Source organism: Canis lupus, chromosome 33, assembly GCF_011100685.1.
Source record: "Canis lupus familiaris isolate Mischka breed German Shepherd chromosome 33, alternate assembly UU_Cfam_GSD_1.0, whole genome shotgun sequence".
NCBI classification, from domain to species: domain Eukaryota; kingdom Metazoa; phylum Chordata; class Mammalia; order Carnivora; family Canidae; genus Canis; species Canis lupus.
Genome location: NC_049254.1, coordinates 25733977 through 25750684, shown reverse-complemented (window position 1 = coordinate 25750684; position 16708 = coordinate 25733977). Strand labels below are relative to the sequence as shown.

Below are 16708 nucleotides of genomic sequence, written 5' to 3'. Positions count from 1 at the left end.
ACTTCAATGTCTAGTCCCTTATCTAGATATAAGTTGAAAAATTGGCACTAGCCTAAATTCAAAATTTATTCTAGTGCATCCAATTACTCAAAGTCTTCCACCCACTGAAGTATCTGCTACTAAACATTTAGCTTATCACTTACAGAATATCCCATGTCTTCCCTACCACATGCCAGATTATGTTTTTGATAGGTTTTATTGCTAAGCCCTGATAACTGCTTTTGAAAGTCTAAGTTAATTATATTCATCTGTATTCCTCATACACACATTAAATATAATCCTTCAAAAATAATAGCGACTACTCTTTATTCTCTATCAGTGGTAGGTTGCTTAGGCAACTTTATTTAAAATCTTAAAAATGGGGGATCCCTGGGTAGCTCAGTGGTTTAGCGCCACCTTCAGCCCAGGATGTGATCCTGGAGACCTGGAATGGAGTCCCATGACCGGCTCCCTGCAGGGAGCCTGCTTCTCCCTCTGCCTGTGTCCCTGCCTCTCTCTCTTTCTCTCTCTCTCATGAGAGAGACATGAATAAAATCTTTAAAAAAAAATTTCTTTCAAGGGGTGTCAGAAAAAATAAAATCTTAAAAATGTCTGAAATGTAGATATTATGATTATTGCCATTTACATATAAAAAAACTGAGACTGAGTGTTTACAGAATGTTCCAAAAGTTACATTACATATAAAGGTGGTGGAGGCTAGAATTCACATCCAGTTTTGTCCAAAGCCTCAGTATATTGGACAGGCATAATTACCCCTGTACATAAACACAGAATATTACTTTCTCCCAGATGACACTGACTCAATTGAGTGTTTGTTATAAATTAGGTCCACCTGAACGAAAGTAGGATTTCCTGTTCTAGAGTTTCATCCGTTATTCTGAGACCTTAAGAGTGCAGAGCATATGGTAAATGAACCTATCCTTGAGCATAATGATTGGTTTTATTCAAATAAATCTAGAAATAAATCCCAGGCTCTGCCTGCTTCAACAAGAATAAAACTGAGGCTGGAAACCCTTTTAATGTCTTTCACAGCCCTAAAAGTGTATTCAAACATCTGGGTTTATTGTGATTATTATTCCTATGGTTGTTTTGTCTATTTTTGGTTTTGTTTGCTTTTATTCTTATAGGTAGATCAACTGATTTTTGATCTCTAAAGGCATAATTCCAGCATGTTGAGAACTTTTATGAAGGAAAAGGTTTGAAGCACCTGCAAAAAGCTTTTCAAAGGCTATTTTTGATTTTCTTCATTTGGGGTTCATACCCTTAAAAAGAATATATACCCAAGTTATATGAAAATATAACAAACAAATGAGCAAATTTTTATATCTTAAACCTTATGATTTCAAAAATTACTAAAAGGCCACTGCAAATCTGAGAAAGAAGAGGAGAGAAGATACTCTTTGTGAGAAAGGCATGGAGAAACCAGGTAAAAGCTATAACACTTTTGGAAAATGGGACTAAAGGAGGGAAACTAAAATAATAAATAAATAAATAAATAAAGAAAGAAAGAAAGAAAGAAAGAAAGAAAGAAAGAAAGGAAGGAAGGAAACTGCATAGCCAGTACTAGCTGTCTCACCGTGGTTAACGTTGGAGGACAGAGTATGGCCAAGAAGAAAAACACTAAGGATGGAGTGCCTGATGGCTCAGTGGGTTGGGCATATCTCAGCTCTGGTCTTGATCTCAGAGTCATAAAAAAAAAAAAAAAAAAAAAAAAAAAAAGGAGAAAGAAAAAAAAGAAAGAAAAGAAAAAGAAAAAACAAAGGACGCTTTTGTAAAATGCAAATACATACGTGGAGAGTTAAACCTATTGGTCTTTATACCTTTACTCTGAGTTACTATAATTAGATTATCTACAACTTAACTAAATTTTTGGAGAATGTTGAGTTGTAATTGGGTATTTGGCACTTGGAAAAGTTCAGAGTAAAAGCCATGAAGATCTCTGGACAGGGCAGCCCCGGTGGCTCAGTGGTTTAGCACCGCCTTTGGCCCAGAGCTGATTCTGGAGACCCGGGATCAAGTCCCACGACGGGCTCCCTGCATGGAGCCTGCTTCTCCCTCTGCCTGTGTCTCTGCCTCTCTCTCTCTGTGTCTCTCATGAATAAATAAATAAAATCTTAAAAAAAAAAAGATCTCTGGACAGTCTAAGGACAAGACGACAGGGAAAGGTGGAATGATGAGACACTGAGGAGGAACACAGCTAGGGAAAGGAAGTGAAAAAAGACCTACTTCACAATTTTGCCACAGAAAAATAAGAGGTCATGGTTCAAAGATCTCAAAGTTTCCTTTCCGCTCTGTAATTCTGAGGGCTACTATGCAAAGAATGAAATGTTTTACATACCAAGTCACAATATGCTATATTTTCCCTCCTGTAAGCTATACCAGCCAACTGTCAAAATAAAAGAGCTCCTTTTCCTACCTCAACAACATAACAGAGCGTGATTGATCAAAATTAGTTCCAGAGGACAATCAAAAGGAGAAAACAAAGGGAAGTAAATATCTTTATTTTTTAATTTTTTTAAATATACCTTTCTTTAAAAAGAAAACAAACAACAACAAAAAAACGAATAACACACCCTCCAGTACTTATGATAATCAGTATCTGATCATTGAATGAAATCAAAGGTTCAAAAGAGATGCAGTTTACTGAGATGGTTCAGAATATCTACCCCCGCCCCCCGAAAAAAAGAAAGAAAGAAAAAGAATATCTACCCAAGGAACAGACTAAACAAGACCTCTCATCAGCCAGAGACAGTAAAAGTGAACTGGGGAGGGAATATTTCCCTATCAGCCTCAGGGCATTGGCTCCCCCTCTCCACAAAGGTGGGTCCTTTGCGCCCTTCCAGCTGTCACCTTACTATTTGCGCGTTCATCGGCAGCACCCCGGGACAGCTCCGCAAAGTTTCCCTCTCTGCTTCCCGATCCCCTGGAATCTGTCTGCACAGGGTTTACGCACAGCTGCTCAACTCCGGCTCCTTCCACGAACCGCCCGGGACTCCAGGCAGGGCAGCGGATAGCGCCGGGCACCCCATTTCCCAGCAGAGCAAGGGGGGGTGTCTGTGGCAACACGACTCCGGAGAGGTTTGTGCCTCCACTTCCCCACACGGCCAGAGTCCCCCCTTCCTCCCGGGGACCGTCCTCACTCACAGCGTACGGTGTGGAAGGCGCAGCGCGGATGCTTCTCAAAACTCTCGCCTAACTTGAGAACCCGCTCGCGCCGGTCCCTGGACGCCGGTCCCGCTGCTGCATTCATCTTGACTCTCCGGCTCCAGCTTCGCCGCCGCCACCTGCGCTCGCTTCCAGCGGCCACCTGGTCCCGGAGCAGCTGCACCTGCGGCCGCCAGGGCGGCCTGCAGACTCCGCCCCCCGCCGGACGCGCGCGCCCTCCCCCGCCCCGCCCCCCGGCGCCCCTCGAGTGCTGATTGGCTGCCCGGAAGGGCGCCCCGCCCCGCTCCAGGATCCCGCTCCAGGATCCCGCTCCCGCCTCCGGGTGCCTTTCCCGCGTCGCGACGCACGGCGTCCCGGGGAGGCCGCGCGGCGGAGGTGCGTGGTGGGAGTCGGGAGCTGCGGCGGGGGAACGCCGAGAGAGGCTGAGGTAAGCCGGCCGGGGCGGCGGCCGGGGAGCGAGAGGGAGGCCTGGGCCCAGCGTCCCGGCACCGGGGAGCTCCCAGCGGGAGAGTCTGCCCCGTTTCTGTGGAGATCTGTGGTGGAAACTGAGGCCCGGGGAGGGGCGGGAGCGGGGGCCCGCGGTGCGTGTTGCCCGCGGCCTGGTGGCGCCGGAGCAGGTGGAGGATCCGGAGCGAAGGAGCTCGCTGCCTCGGAGCCTCGGACCTGGGACCTCACCGGCGGCGACGCCGTTACCTCGGGATCGCCTCCTGTTCAGAGAAAGTCCCCGGTGCTGTGAGGGTCCCGACCGGGGACGGGGAGGAAGGAGAAGGGAAAAAAAAAAAAAAAAAGATTCGGAGTTAGGAACTGCGGCGGCGTTTAGGATCAGCGGCAGCCACGTTGCATCAAGTAGCCTTTTATTTATTTCCTTCCCAGGGATCTTTGGAGGCAGTAACGGCAGGCCCAGGAAGACGACTTCCCCAAGCCTCAGGCCCCAGCTCGTGCTGTGACAACAGGGTAAATAGCATTAATAATTGAAAAATAATTGCCTTTTTTTTTTTTTCTGTCAAAAGTTCATGAGTGTCAGGATAAAGATGAGGAGGGAAGGGTTGTGTGAGGAGAAAGTTTACAGACGGTTGCCGGAACGGGTGGTGGCTTTTCAGGGTAAGTGTGTAATTACGCTCTGCTCCCTTACTTGACCTGTACCGTAGCCAAATTTGCAGATTTATTGTTCTGGGCGAGTAGGTGACTAGGGCTCCTCAATCTGTCTGCTTGTCTCAGTTTTACTCTTGAAAGGACTTAGGAAGGCTGTGTAGTGTTGTAATTAAGCGCTCAGGTGCTGGAGCCAGAATTTTTTTTTTTTTAAGATTTTATTTATTTACTCATGAGAGAGGGAGAGAGAGAGAGAGAGGCAGAGGGAGAGAAGCAGGCTTCACGCAGGGATCCTGACGTGGGACTCAACCCCGGGTCTCCAGGATCATGCCCTGGGCTGAAGGCAGGCACTAAACTGCTGAGCCACACAGGGATTTCTCCCCTTTTCAAATTTTTTTTTTTTAAGATTTTATTTATTTATTCATGAGAGACAGAGGCAGAGACGCAGGCAGAGGGAGAAGCAGGCTGCATGCAGGGAGCCCGACATGGGACTCGATCCCAGGACCCCAGGATCACACCCCCGGCCTTCCGGGGCTAACCCACTGGGCCCCCTGGGCTGCCCCTGGAGCCAGAATTTTTGTATTTGAACCGCAGCATGAATTCATACTTTACAGTGTAACTTCATGCAAACTAAAGTATGCTCATCGTTAAAATTGGGGGGTGGGGGGTGGATAATAGTGTTTACTCCTTAGAGTTGTTGAGAGGGTTAAGTGAATTAATACATGAAAGGATTTAAAACCATTCACAGCACACAGGAAAAGCTCTTCAAATGGTTACCATTATTGATGTGTAACCCTACTGTCCGACAACATTTTTTTATTTTATTTTTTATTTCTTGAAGATTTTATTTATTTATTCATGAGTGACACAGAGAGACAGGCAGGGACACAGGCAGAGGGAGAAACAGGCTTCATGCAGGGAGCCGGTCCTGGGACCCGATCCCGGGACCCCAGGATCACGCCCTGAGCCAAAGGCAGAGGCTCAACCTCTGAGCCACGCAGGCGTCCCTCTGGTAACATTTTAGAACCATCCTTGGTTTCTACTTTCTTTTCAAAACCTTTAGTTATTCTAGAAAGTAGGAATTGCTAATTTGTTTACAGATAAGAAAACTGATTCAGAGAAGCCCAGTTTTCTGACTATGCGGTCTGTTTTCTTATCATTTGTGTTATCTATTTGGCACTTAAAGTAGTTTATATAATTATTTTATATCACATATGTGTATATATGTGCATGTATACTTTTTTCTTTCCCAAACAGAACATGAATATCAGGGACTTTGGTCCCATATAAAATTCTTGTGACCCATGCATCCAACATTGTGCCCTACGCATGTGTTTGGTGATGATGATAATGTTTCACGGGTGTTTTAGTATGTTAACCAGAGGGCAAGAGCTGTGTTTTAAGCCTATTTTACTTAAAAAAGACTACTAATTAGAAATCTGAGGTTTCCATATTGTAATAAGGAAGAAAGCAGAGAGTCAAGAAATTAAGCTTTGAAATGCCCAAAGTTTGTGCATTTATCCCTTCTTTCAACATATGTTTGTATAACATATATAAAACTTTTTCATACAGAAAAGTTTTAGCAAATAAAATTGGGATGCGTTTTTTGACTTTAAAATAATGGATTTTATATACTCTTCTGTTTATAGACAAGCTTCTATTTATGTTATAATTAACATCTCATTTCCAAGTTGTGTGTTGGAGATCAACACACAACAAGACCAACGCCAGGTTCAGTGATTCATTGGGAAGGCTCACAGTTCTTAAGATATAATCAGATTCATAACTATGATTTTTTTCAAGATTTATTTATTTATTCATGAGAGAGAGAGAGGCAGAGAGACAGGCAGAGGAAGAAGCAGACTCCTGCGGGGGCCCGATGTGGGACCCGATCTCTGGACTCCAGGATCATGCCCTGAAACCAAAGGCAGACCGCTCAACCGCTGAGCCACCTAAGAGTCCCATGGCTATGATTTACTACAGTGAAAGGATACAAAGCAAAATCAACACAGAGAAAAGGCAAATGAGGCAAAATCCCAAGGAAAACTGGTGTAAACTTCCAGGAATCTTCTCCCCATGAATTCACATTTGACACACTTAATTCTTCTATAATGAGTTGTGACAGTTTGAAGTATTGTCTACCATAGAAGCTCACTGGAGATTCAGTGACAAAGGTATTTATTGAAATATGATCATGTAGGTATCCTCTACTACCTAGTACCAGAATTCCAAATTTCTGGAAGGAAACAGACATTCTGCATAAACCACATTGTTTTCACACACTTTGGGCACAGTGAGCCACTCTTACTCGGGAATCATGGAAACCCTCTGAAATCCAAGTTCCTAGGCACCAGCAGGGCCAATCTTGTCTCGGGTCTATGTTAGCTCTTTTCTGCACCCAGTGTCTCTTTTAAAAGATAAAAGAAAGCAGTTTCTATCCCTGGATTATTGTGCAGATCAGAGAGAGTGAATGTGGAGCACCTAGTACTTCCTGACTCTTGGTGCATAATAGATAATATGTACCGTAGCTGTCACAGTAAGTTATAGGAGTTTCTAGCTCTTTTAAAAGTATTCTAGTTAGAAAAACCAGAATCTGCTATAAGGAAGAAATTGAAAAATCTACCTTTTACTTCTCAAAGCAAGCAAAGCTAAAGTTTTATTTGTATTGAAACTTTTTCAAACATTATTTAGGGAGCAAATATTTTAGGGCTGTTTGACCTTTACCTTTCTGTCTGTCAAAATATAGGTGATGTAAGAAATGAAGCCAACAGGTACAGACCCAAGGATCTTATCTCTAGCTGCTGAAGTTGCAAAAAGTCCTGAGCAAAATGTCCCTGTTATACTATTGAAGTTAAAAGGTAAGAGAATCTTGGAGCACCTGAGGGTGCATTCAGTTAAACATTTGACTCTTGATTTTGACTCAGGTCGTGGTCTCAGGACTGTGAGATCAAGCCCTGTGTTGGGCTGACTCAGCACATAATCTGCTTAAGACTTTCTGTCTCTCTCTCTGCTCCCCCTGCCCCAAATAAATAAATAAATCTTAAAAAAAAAAAAATACTAAGAAAGTCTTTTTGTGATTGGCTAACATTGTTTAACAAAATAATTCTATCATGGATATAGTTTTGGCATTGGTTTCTAATTTGTTCAGAGAAATTTTAGCATTGTGACAAAGCAGTAATTTTTTTTTCCTTTTAAAAATATTTTTGGTTGTTATTCAGACTATAAAATACATAAAGCTCTTGGATTTATTGAGCAAAAATAAGTATATTTATTTCCTTTTCCCTTAGAAATAATAAACAACACACCTTTAGGAAGCTCAGAGTTGAAGAAAATCAAACAAGATATATATTGTTATGACCTCATTCAGTATTGCCTTTTGGTGCTCAGTCAAGATTGTTCTCGAATCCAGGGAGGTTGGACTACAATATCCCAACTTACACAGATATTAAGGTAAAAATGAAGCAATAAGTCCATTTGTTCTTGAGGGATATAGTAGTAGATTCTTATTTGCCATTTGCTTCTTTTTATTCTTCTGATTAATAGCACTGGCAACTTTCTGTGTGGTAGGTTGTTGTACTTTACCTTCATACCATATATTATTGTTTGTAACTAAATTTGTTAGTATTTCACCATCTAAAATTTTGCTGCATAAGTCCTAGAAAGACGGTGATCATGTCTTTTGCTCACCACTCAGTTTCAAGAACCTAACAGACTTTTTATTGACTAAAGACTATATGAAGAAATGAAGATACTAAGGCACTGGCTCTATACTGGAAAAACTTACAGTAGAGATGAGATAAATTGATTTAGTTATCTCAATTGTATATTTCTTTAAGTAGCCCAAATTCTGTCGATAAAATTCAAAAGCAGCATTTACTGACCTACTGCCATGCTAGAAATTGAGAGAAAATACCAAAATTGTTTGTTTTTAAAAGAGGCAAAAAATAAACCAGTTGTTCACAGTGCCTAAGCTACTCCTAATTAAGTAACTAAAAGTATGCATTATTAATTGGATCTTACCTTTCACAGCTGCTGTTCCTAATTTGTTACTACTACATAAAGGCCAGGTTCAAGGTGTATAGTTAGAAAAAATAATTAACAAGTGTATATAATGTTCTTTTTTAATATACTTTTTAAAGATTACTTTCTTAAGTAAATAAAGCCTTTGTTTTGATTAGATATGTTAGCTTATGAAAATATTTATTGAGAAAGGCTCTCTGGGGTGGAACCCGAGTCTTAGGAAATCCCCATGTTTCTGAATCTACAAAAACATACTTTTCATTTATTAATGTTCACAATCAAAATAGATACTCTTGAATAATTAACTTTTGGAACCAAAGTAAGAAGAGAAACTGACAGGGCACCTGGGTGGCTTAGTGGTTGAGCATTTGCCTTTGGCTCAGGTCATGATCCCAGGATGCTGGGATTGAATCCTGCATCGGGCTCCCCACAGGAAGCCTGCTTCTCCCTTGCCTATGTTTCTGCCTCTGTGTGTCTCTCATGAATAAATAAAATCTTTAAAAAAATGAGAGGAATTGACATATGTGAGCATTTGTCCATTAACTTTAGGACTGATGTGCAAAAAAAATAAAAAATAAAAAAAAAATAAAAAAATAAAAAATAAATACATTGAGCATTAGCCAGTTTTTAGCATACTCCTATGTAATCACTTTTGATTATCAGTGTCTTCACTTATGTTGAATAGCCTCTGACAGCAATATTTACTCATTAGAGATCATTCTTGGGTTGGGGGGACTCTTGTTAGTTTTAGTCTACACAAATACATTTTATTATCGAGGGGTTTGAATATACCCATTTTATATCCAGGGAGTGACTTTTATGTGCAGTTTCAAAGGACTCATTTCTCTAAATGACTTTCTCCTTTAATGTAGATGACAGTGTTCCTAATAGAGTTAGATTTTTACTGTTTACTCTTCTGCTATAAGGAATATGTAGTCAGATATTTTGTAGACTTCTTAGATCTGTTGGAGAGTAGAATTGGTATTAGAGTGTTTGATCTCTTAATCAGTCCCTTGCAGACTAATCCTACCCAAGGTATTTTTTAGCAATTAGCACAAATAATTTTCATGAATTAGACTCCCAAGGTATTATATTGCTTTTAAAGTGAATGCTTTTCATTCACTGAAAACTTGCCTCATTTCTCTTTATTGTGAGTCAAGTGTATTTTGTTTTCCAAAAGATTGACAAGTAGCGGGCAGCCTGGGTGGCTCAGTGGTTTAGCACCGCCTTCAGCCCAGGGCCTGATCCTGGAGACCAGGATCAAGTCCCGCGTCGGGCTCCCTGCATGGAGCCTGCTTCTCCTTCTGCTTGTGTCTCTGCCTCTCTCTCTCTCCTCTCTGTGTATTCTTATGAATAAATAAATAAAATCTTAAAAAAAAAAAAAAAAAAAAAAGATTGGCAAGTAGGTTTTTAGGACATAAGAGTCCTGGCTCTAAGTATAGGCAAAGTCCACATCACTCACTTTTCTAGAAAGTTGTAATGTTAATTTTTCAGCAGAAGTTCTTTTTTGAGTTGGCAACAAAAGCAATAACTAAAAATTCTCACACAATGTTGTCTGGAGAAGCTCTGACATCTAATTGAAATTTATAATTAACACAAACTGAGTCACAGACTTGTGCTCTTATTTCAGCCACTGCTGTGTGGGCTTGGAGCCAGGAGAAGATGCAGAGGAATTTTACAATGAATTACTCCCATCAGCTGCAGAAAATTTTCTGGTTTTGGGGAGACGATTGCAAACATGTTTCATCAATTCAGCTAAGGTATATGTATTTATTTAGTGTTTTTTATTTATTTATTTTTTATTGGTGTTCAATTGGCCAACATGTAGAATAACACCCAGTGCTCATCCCATCAAGTGCCCCCCTCAGTGCCCGTCACCCAGTCACCCCCACCCCCCTCCCACCTCCTTTTCTACCATCCCTTCTTTGTTTCCCAGAGTTAGGAGTCTCTCATGTTTTGTCTCCCTTTCTGATATTTCCCACTCATTTTTTCTCCTTTCCCCTTTATTCCCTTTCACTATTTTTTATATTCCCCAAATGAATGAGACCATATAATGTTTGTCCTTCTCCGATTGACTCATTTCACTCAGCATAATACCCTCCAGTTCCATCCATGTTGAAGCGAATGGTGGGTGTTTGTTGTTTCTAATGCCTGAGTAATATTCCATTGTATACATATATCACAGCTTCTTTATCCATTCATCTTTGGATGGACACCAAGGTTCCTTCCACAGTTTGGCTATTGTGGACATTGCTTCTATAAACATCTAGGTGCAGGTGTCCTGGCGTTTCACTGCATCTGTATCTTTGGGGCAAATCCCCAACAGTGCAATTGCTGGGTGGTAGGGCAGATCTATTTTTAACTCTTTGAGGAACCTCCACACAGTTGTCCAGAGTGGCTGCACAAGTTCCCATTCCCACCAACAGCGCAAGAGGGTTCCCCTTTCTCCACATCATCTCCAACATTTGTTGTTTCCTGCCTTCTTAATTTTCCCCATTCTCACTGGTGTGAGGTGGGATCTCATTGTGGTTTTGATTTGTATTTGCCTGATGACAAGTGATGCGGAGCATTTTCTCATGTGCTTGTTGGCCATGTGTATGTCTTTCTCTGTGAAATTTCTGTTCATGTCTCTAGTCATTTCATAATTGGATTGTTTGTTTCTTTGCTGTTGAGTTTAATAACTTCTTTATAGATCTTGGATACTAGTCCTTTATCTGATACGTCATTTGCAAATATCTTCTCCCATTCTGTAGGTTGTCTTTTAGTTTTGTTGACTGTTTCTTTTGCTGTGCGAAAGCTTCTTATCTTGATGAAGTCCCAATAGTTCATTTTACTTTTGTTTCTCTTGCCTTCATGGATGTATCTTGCAAGAAGTTGCTGTGGCCAAGTTCAAAAAGGGTTATTGCCTGTGTTCTCTTCTAGGATTTCGATAGAGCCTTGTCTCACATTAAGATCTTTCATCCATTTTGAGTTTATCTTTGTGTATGGTGTAAGAGACTGGTCCAGTTTCATTCTTCAGCATGAGGATGTCCAATTTTCCCAGCACCATTTATTGAAAAGACTTTTTTCCAGTGGATAGTCTTTCCTCCTTTGTAAAATATTAGTTGACCATAAAGTTGAGGGTGCCCTTCTGTATTCTCTATTCTGTTCCATTGATCTACGTGTCTGTTTTTGTGCCAGTACACAGCTTTGTGATGATCACAGCTTTGTAGTACAACCTGAAATCTGGCATTGTGATGCCCCCAGCTATGATTTTTTTTTTTAATATTCCCCTGGCTATTCCAGGTCTTTTCTGGTTCCACACAAATCCACTCTCTGAAGAAAGTCCATGGTATTTTGATAGGGATTGCATTAAACATGTAAATTGCCCTGAGTAACATTGACATTTTCACAATATTAATTCTTCCAATCCATGAGCATGGAATATTTTTCCATCTCTTTGTGTCTTCCTCAATTTCTTTCAGAAACGTTCTATAGTTTTTAGGGTATAGATCCTTTACTTCTTTGGTTAGGATTATTCCTAGGTATCTTATGCTTTTGGGTGCAATTGTAAATGGGATTGACTCCTTAATTTCTCTTTCTTCAGTCTCATTGTTAGTGTATAGAAATGCCACTGACTTCTGGGCATTGATTTTGTATCCTGCCACACTGCCAAATTGCTGTATGAGTTCTAGCAATCTTGGGGTGGAGGCTTTTGGGTTTTCTATGTAGAGTATCATGTCATCAGCGAAGAGGGAGAGTTTGACGACTTCTTCGCCAATTTGAATGCCTTTTATTTCTTTTTGTTGTCTGATTGCTGAGGCTAGGACTTCCAGTACTATGTTGAATAGCAGTGGTGAGAGTGGACATCCCTGTCTTGTTCCTGATCTTAGGGGAAAGGCTCCCAGTGTTTCCCCATTGAGAACGATATTTGCCGTGAGCTTTTGTAGATGGCTTTTAAGATGTTGAGGAATGTTCCCTCTATCCCTATACTCTGAAGAGTTTTGATCAGGAATGGATGCTCTATTTTGTCAAATGCTTTCTCTGCATCTATTGAGAGGATCATATGGTTCTTGTTTTTTCTCTTGCTGATATGATCTATCAGGTTGATTGCTTTACGAGTGTTGAACCAGCTGGTTCAACCAGCTGAATATCCTGGGAATAAATCCCATTTGGTCATGGTGAATAATCTTAATGTATTGTTGGATTGTACTGGCTAGTATCCTGTTGAGAATTTTTGCATCTGTGTTCATCAGGGATATTGGTCTATAATTCTTTTTGGTGGGGTCTTTGTCTGGTTTTGGAATTAAGGTGATGCTAGCCTCATAGAACGAGTTTGGAAGTGTTCCATCCCTTTCTATCTTTTGGAATAGCTTTAGTAGAATAGGTATGGTTTCTTCTTTAAACGTTTGATAGAATTCCTTGGGAAGCCATCTGGCCCTGGACTTTTGTGTTTTGGGAGGTTTTTGATGACTGCTTCAATTTCCTCCCTGGTTATCGGCTTGTTCAAGTTTTCTATTTATTCCTGTTCCAGTTTTGGTAGTTTGTGGTTTTCCAGAAATGCATCCATTTCTTCAAGATTGCCTAGTTTATTGGCGTATAGCTGCTCATAATATGTTTTTTAAATCTTTTGCATTTCCTTGGTGTTGGTAGTGATCTCTCCTTTCTCATTCATGATTTTATTTTTTTTTTTATTTTATTTTTTTTTTAAATATCACAGTTTTTTTTTCTTAATTTTTTTTTTTATTTATTTATGATAGTTACAGAGAGAGAGAGAGGCAGAGACACAGGCAGAGGGAGAAGCAGGCTCCATGCACCGGGAGCCCGATGTGGGATTCGATCCCGGGTCTCCGGGATAGCGCCCCGGGCCAAAGGCAGGTGCCAAACCGCTGCGCCACCCAGGGATCCCCTCATTCATGATTTTATTAATTGGAGTCTTTTCTCTTTTGTTTTTAATAAGGCTGGGTAATGGTTTATCTATGTTATTAATTCTTTCCAAGAACCAACTCCTGGTTTTGTTGATCTGTTCCACAGTTCTTCTGGTCTCTATTTTGTTGAGTTCTGCTCGAATCTTTATTAACTCTCTTCTTCTGCTGGGTGTAGGATCTATTTGCTGTTTTTTCTCTAGCTCCTTTAGGTGTAAGGTTAGCTTTTGTATTTGAGTTCTTTCCAGTTTTTGGATGGATGCTTGTATTGCGATGTATTTCCCCCTCAGGACTGCTTTTGCTGTATCCCAAAGATTTTGAATGGTTGTATCTTCATTCTCATTAGTTTCCATGAATCTTTTTAATTCTTCTCTAATTTCCTGGTTGACCCTTTGATCTTTTAGCAGGATGGTCCTTAACCTCCACATGTTTGAAATCCTTCTAAACTTCTTCTTGTGATTTAGTTCTAATTTCAAAGCATTATGGTCTGAAAATACGTAGGGGACAATCCCAGTCTTTTGGTTTGGGTTAAGCCCTGATTTGTGACCCAGTATGTGGTCTATTCTGGAGAAACTTCCATGTGCACTTGAGAAGAATGTGTATTCAGTTGCGTTTGGATGTAAAGTTTTGTAAATATCTGTGAAATCCATCTGGTCCAGTGTTATCATTTAAAGCTCTTGTTTAGGGATCCCTGGGTGGCGCAGCGGTTTGGCACCTGCCTTTGGCCCAGGGCACGATCCTGGAGACCCGGGATTGAGTCCCACGTTGGGCTCCCGGTGCATGGAGCCTGCTTCTCCCTCTACCTGTGTCTCTGCCTCTCTTTCTCTGTGTGTGACTATCATAAATAAATTTTAAAAAAATTAAAAAAAAATAAATAAAGCTCTTGTTTCTTTGGAGATGTTGTGCTTAGAAGACCTGTCGATTGTAGAAAGCGCTACACTGAAGTCCCCAAGTATATGTATTATTATCTAAGTATGTCTTAACTTTGGTTATTAATTGATTGAAATACTTGGCAGCTCCTGCATTCGCGGCATATATATTGAGGATTGTTAAGTCCTCTTGTTGGATAGATCCTTTAAGTATAATATAGTGTCCCTCTTCATCTCTCACTACAGTCTTCGGGATAAACTTTAGTTTATCTGATATAAGGATGGCTACCCCTGCTTTCTTTTGAGGACCATTTGAATGGTAATGGTTCTCCAACCTTTTATTTTCAAGCTGTAGGTGTCCTTAGGTCTAAAATGAGTCTCTTGTAGACAGTAAATAGATGGGTCCTGCTTTTTTATCCAGTCTGAAACCCTGCGCCTTTTGATGGGGTCATTAAACCCGTTCATGTTCAGAGTTACTATTGAAAGATATGAATTTAGTGTCATGATACCTATTCAGTCCCTGTTTTTGTGGATTGTTCCCTTGGGCTTCCTCTTCCTATTACAGAGTCCCTCTTAATATTTCTTGGAGAACTGGTTTGGTGGTCACATATTCTTTCAGTTTCTGCCTATCTTGGAAGCTCTTTATCTCTCCTCCTATTCTGAATGAGAGTCTTGCTAGATAAAGTATTCTTGGCTGCATGTTCTTCTCATTTAGGACCCTGAATATATCCTGCCAGCCCTTTCTGGCCGCCAGGTCTCTGTGGAGAGGTCTGCTGTTAATCTAATATTTCTCCCCATAAAAGTTAGAGATTTCTTGTCTCTTACTGCTTTAAGGATCTTCTCTTTATCTTTGGAATTTGCAAGCCTCACTATTAAATGTTGAGGTGTTGAGCGGTTTTTATTGATTTTAGGGGGGATCTCTCTATTTCCTGGATCTGAATGCCTGTTTTCCTTCCCAGATTAGGAAAGTTTTCAGCTATGATTTTTCAAATACATATTCTGGACCTCTGTCCCTTTTGGCGCCCTCAGGAACCCCAATTAAACATAGATTTTTCTTCCTGGGGCTGTCATTTATTTCCCTTAATCTATCCTCATGATCTTTTGTTTTCCTCTTTTTCCTCAGTTTCCCTGTTTGTCATCAACTTGTCTGTGTCACTCACTTGTTCTTCTACCTCATTAATCCTTGTCGTTAGGAAGTCTAGTTTGGATTGCATCTCATTTAATTGATTTTTAATTTCTGCCTGATTAGATCTAAATTCTGCAGTCATGAAGTCTCTTGAGTCCTTTATGCTTTTTTTAGAGCCACCAGTAGCTTTATAATTGTGCTTCTGAATTGGCTTTCTGACATTGAATTGTAATCCAAATTTTGTAACTCTGTGGGAGACAGGACTGTTTCTGATTCTTTCTTTTGAGGTGAGTTTTTCCTTCTAGTCATTTTGCTCAGTGCAGAGTGGCCAAAAACAAGTTGTATTGGGAAAAGGAGAAACAGAGAGAAGAGAAAGAAAAGAAAAAGAAAAAAAAAAAAAGAAGGAAAAAAGAGAAGAAAAGGAAAAAAGGGGGGGAAGCAAACAGAAAACAAAAAACAAGGGGGAGTATCCTCTGATTCTATATACTGTAAATCCCTTGACTTCTCCTGGAACTTTCCAGTGCTGCTTGGTCAATAGTTTATTTTTCCCCTGTCCGTGTAGCTGGTCTTCTGTGGGAGGGGCCTGCTGTGCTGATTCTCAGGTGTGAGCACTTGGGGGAGCTGCTGAGCCACCTGCCTGGTGCAGGGCTCAGTGAAAGTTGTTTAACCTGTTTATCCTGTGAGGCCACTATGAAGCTCTGTGGGGGTTGTTTATCCTGTGAGGCCCCAGGAGGAACAACAACTGTGGTGGCCAGCTCTCCAGCCCTGGAGTCAGCTCCCGCAGTAGCTACCGGAGCTCTCAGTCCACAGGGGCTTGGATGCTCCGGGGGTGGGGGGTGCGGATCTTGGGCTGTATCCCCGGCGCCCTGGGCTACCGGCCTACGCTGTTGGAATTGTGCTGTCTCCCGCGCAGCCCCCTCTGAGCGGAGCCTCTGCCCAAGCCGCCTCCGAGCTGCTCCCAGGGTCCAGCTGGATGCACGCTGCAGCCCTTTAGGGAGCTCCGACGCGAGGTGTGGCGCGCTCTCCCCGGAGCCTGAGGGCATCCCTGCCCCTCTTGAGATCCTGCTCCAACTCCCTGCGAGTCTGGGAAGATTGGTGAAGCTCCTGCTTCTTTGGGGTCAGGGCTTTCCTGTCCTTGGGGCACTTGCCGATGGGCCTTAGCCCAGCTCCTCACGGGGCCCCTCCCCCTTGGATGCCTTTTGTCCCCCCCCCCCCCCCCAGCCCCGTCTTCCTACCTTGATAGAAGCGCTAACTCTTCACACTGTAGCATTCCAGCTCTTCTCTCTTTAAATCTCAAGCCATAGGTTTTCAGGATGATTTGAAAGTTATCTAGGTAATTTGGTGGGGACAGGTGACTTGGGGACCCTACTCTTCCGCCATCTTCCTACTCTTCTGCCATCTTCCTACTCTTCCTATTTAGTGTTTTAATAGCCAAAATTCTTGAGAAGATGTTCACATGTGCAGTATTTGCCTGAAAGTACAATTAGCGTAGTAGATTCAAACATTTAAAAATTACAACAAAAAGTAATCTCTAT

At 41.5% G+C, this 16708-nt stretch overlaps 2 protein-coding genes across 3 annotated transcripts in view; one reads left to right on the top strand and one right to left on the bottom strand.

The window, feature by feature from the left end:
* The window catches only part of EAF2 (ELL associated factor 2), a 33712-nt gene extending 30356 nt beyond the window's left edge, over window positions 1–3356 (bottom strand). The window contains exon 1 of one of the 2 annotated variants that reach the window (XM_038582485.1): window positions 3145–3356. In XM_038582485.1, coding sequence (XP_038438413.1) covers window positions 3145–3250 — 106 coding nt within the window. In that variant the 5' untranslated portion in view covers window positions 3251–3356. The remainder of the gene's footprint in view (window positions 1–3144) is intronic. The other variant, XM_038582486.1, reaches the window with a different exon arrangement.
* Window positions 3357–4046: 690 nt separating this feature from the next.
* IQCB1 (IQ motif containing B1) overlaps window positions 4047–16708 on the top strand; it is a 65747-nt gene continuing 53085 nt past the window's right edge. Inside the window, exons 1-4 of the mRNA NM_001287550.1 lie at window positions 4047–4119; window positions 7001–7112; window positions 7542–7704; window positions 9905–10034. Coding sequence (NP_001274479.1) covers window positions 7013–7112; window positions 7542–7704; window positions 9905–10034 — 393 coding nt within the window. The 5' untranslated portion in view covers window positions 4047–4119; window positions 7001–7012. The remainder of the gene's footprint in view (window positions 4120–7000; window positions 7113–7541; window positions 7705–9904; window positions 10035–16708) is intronic.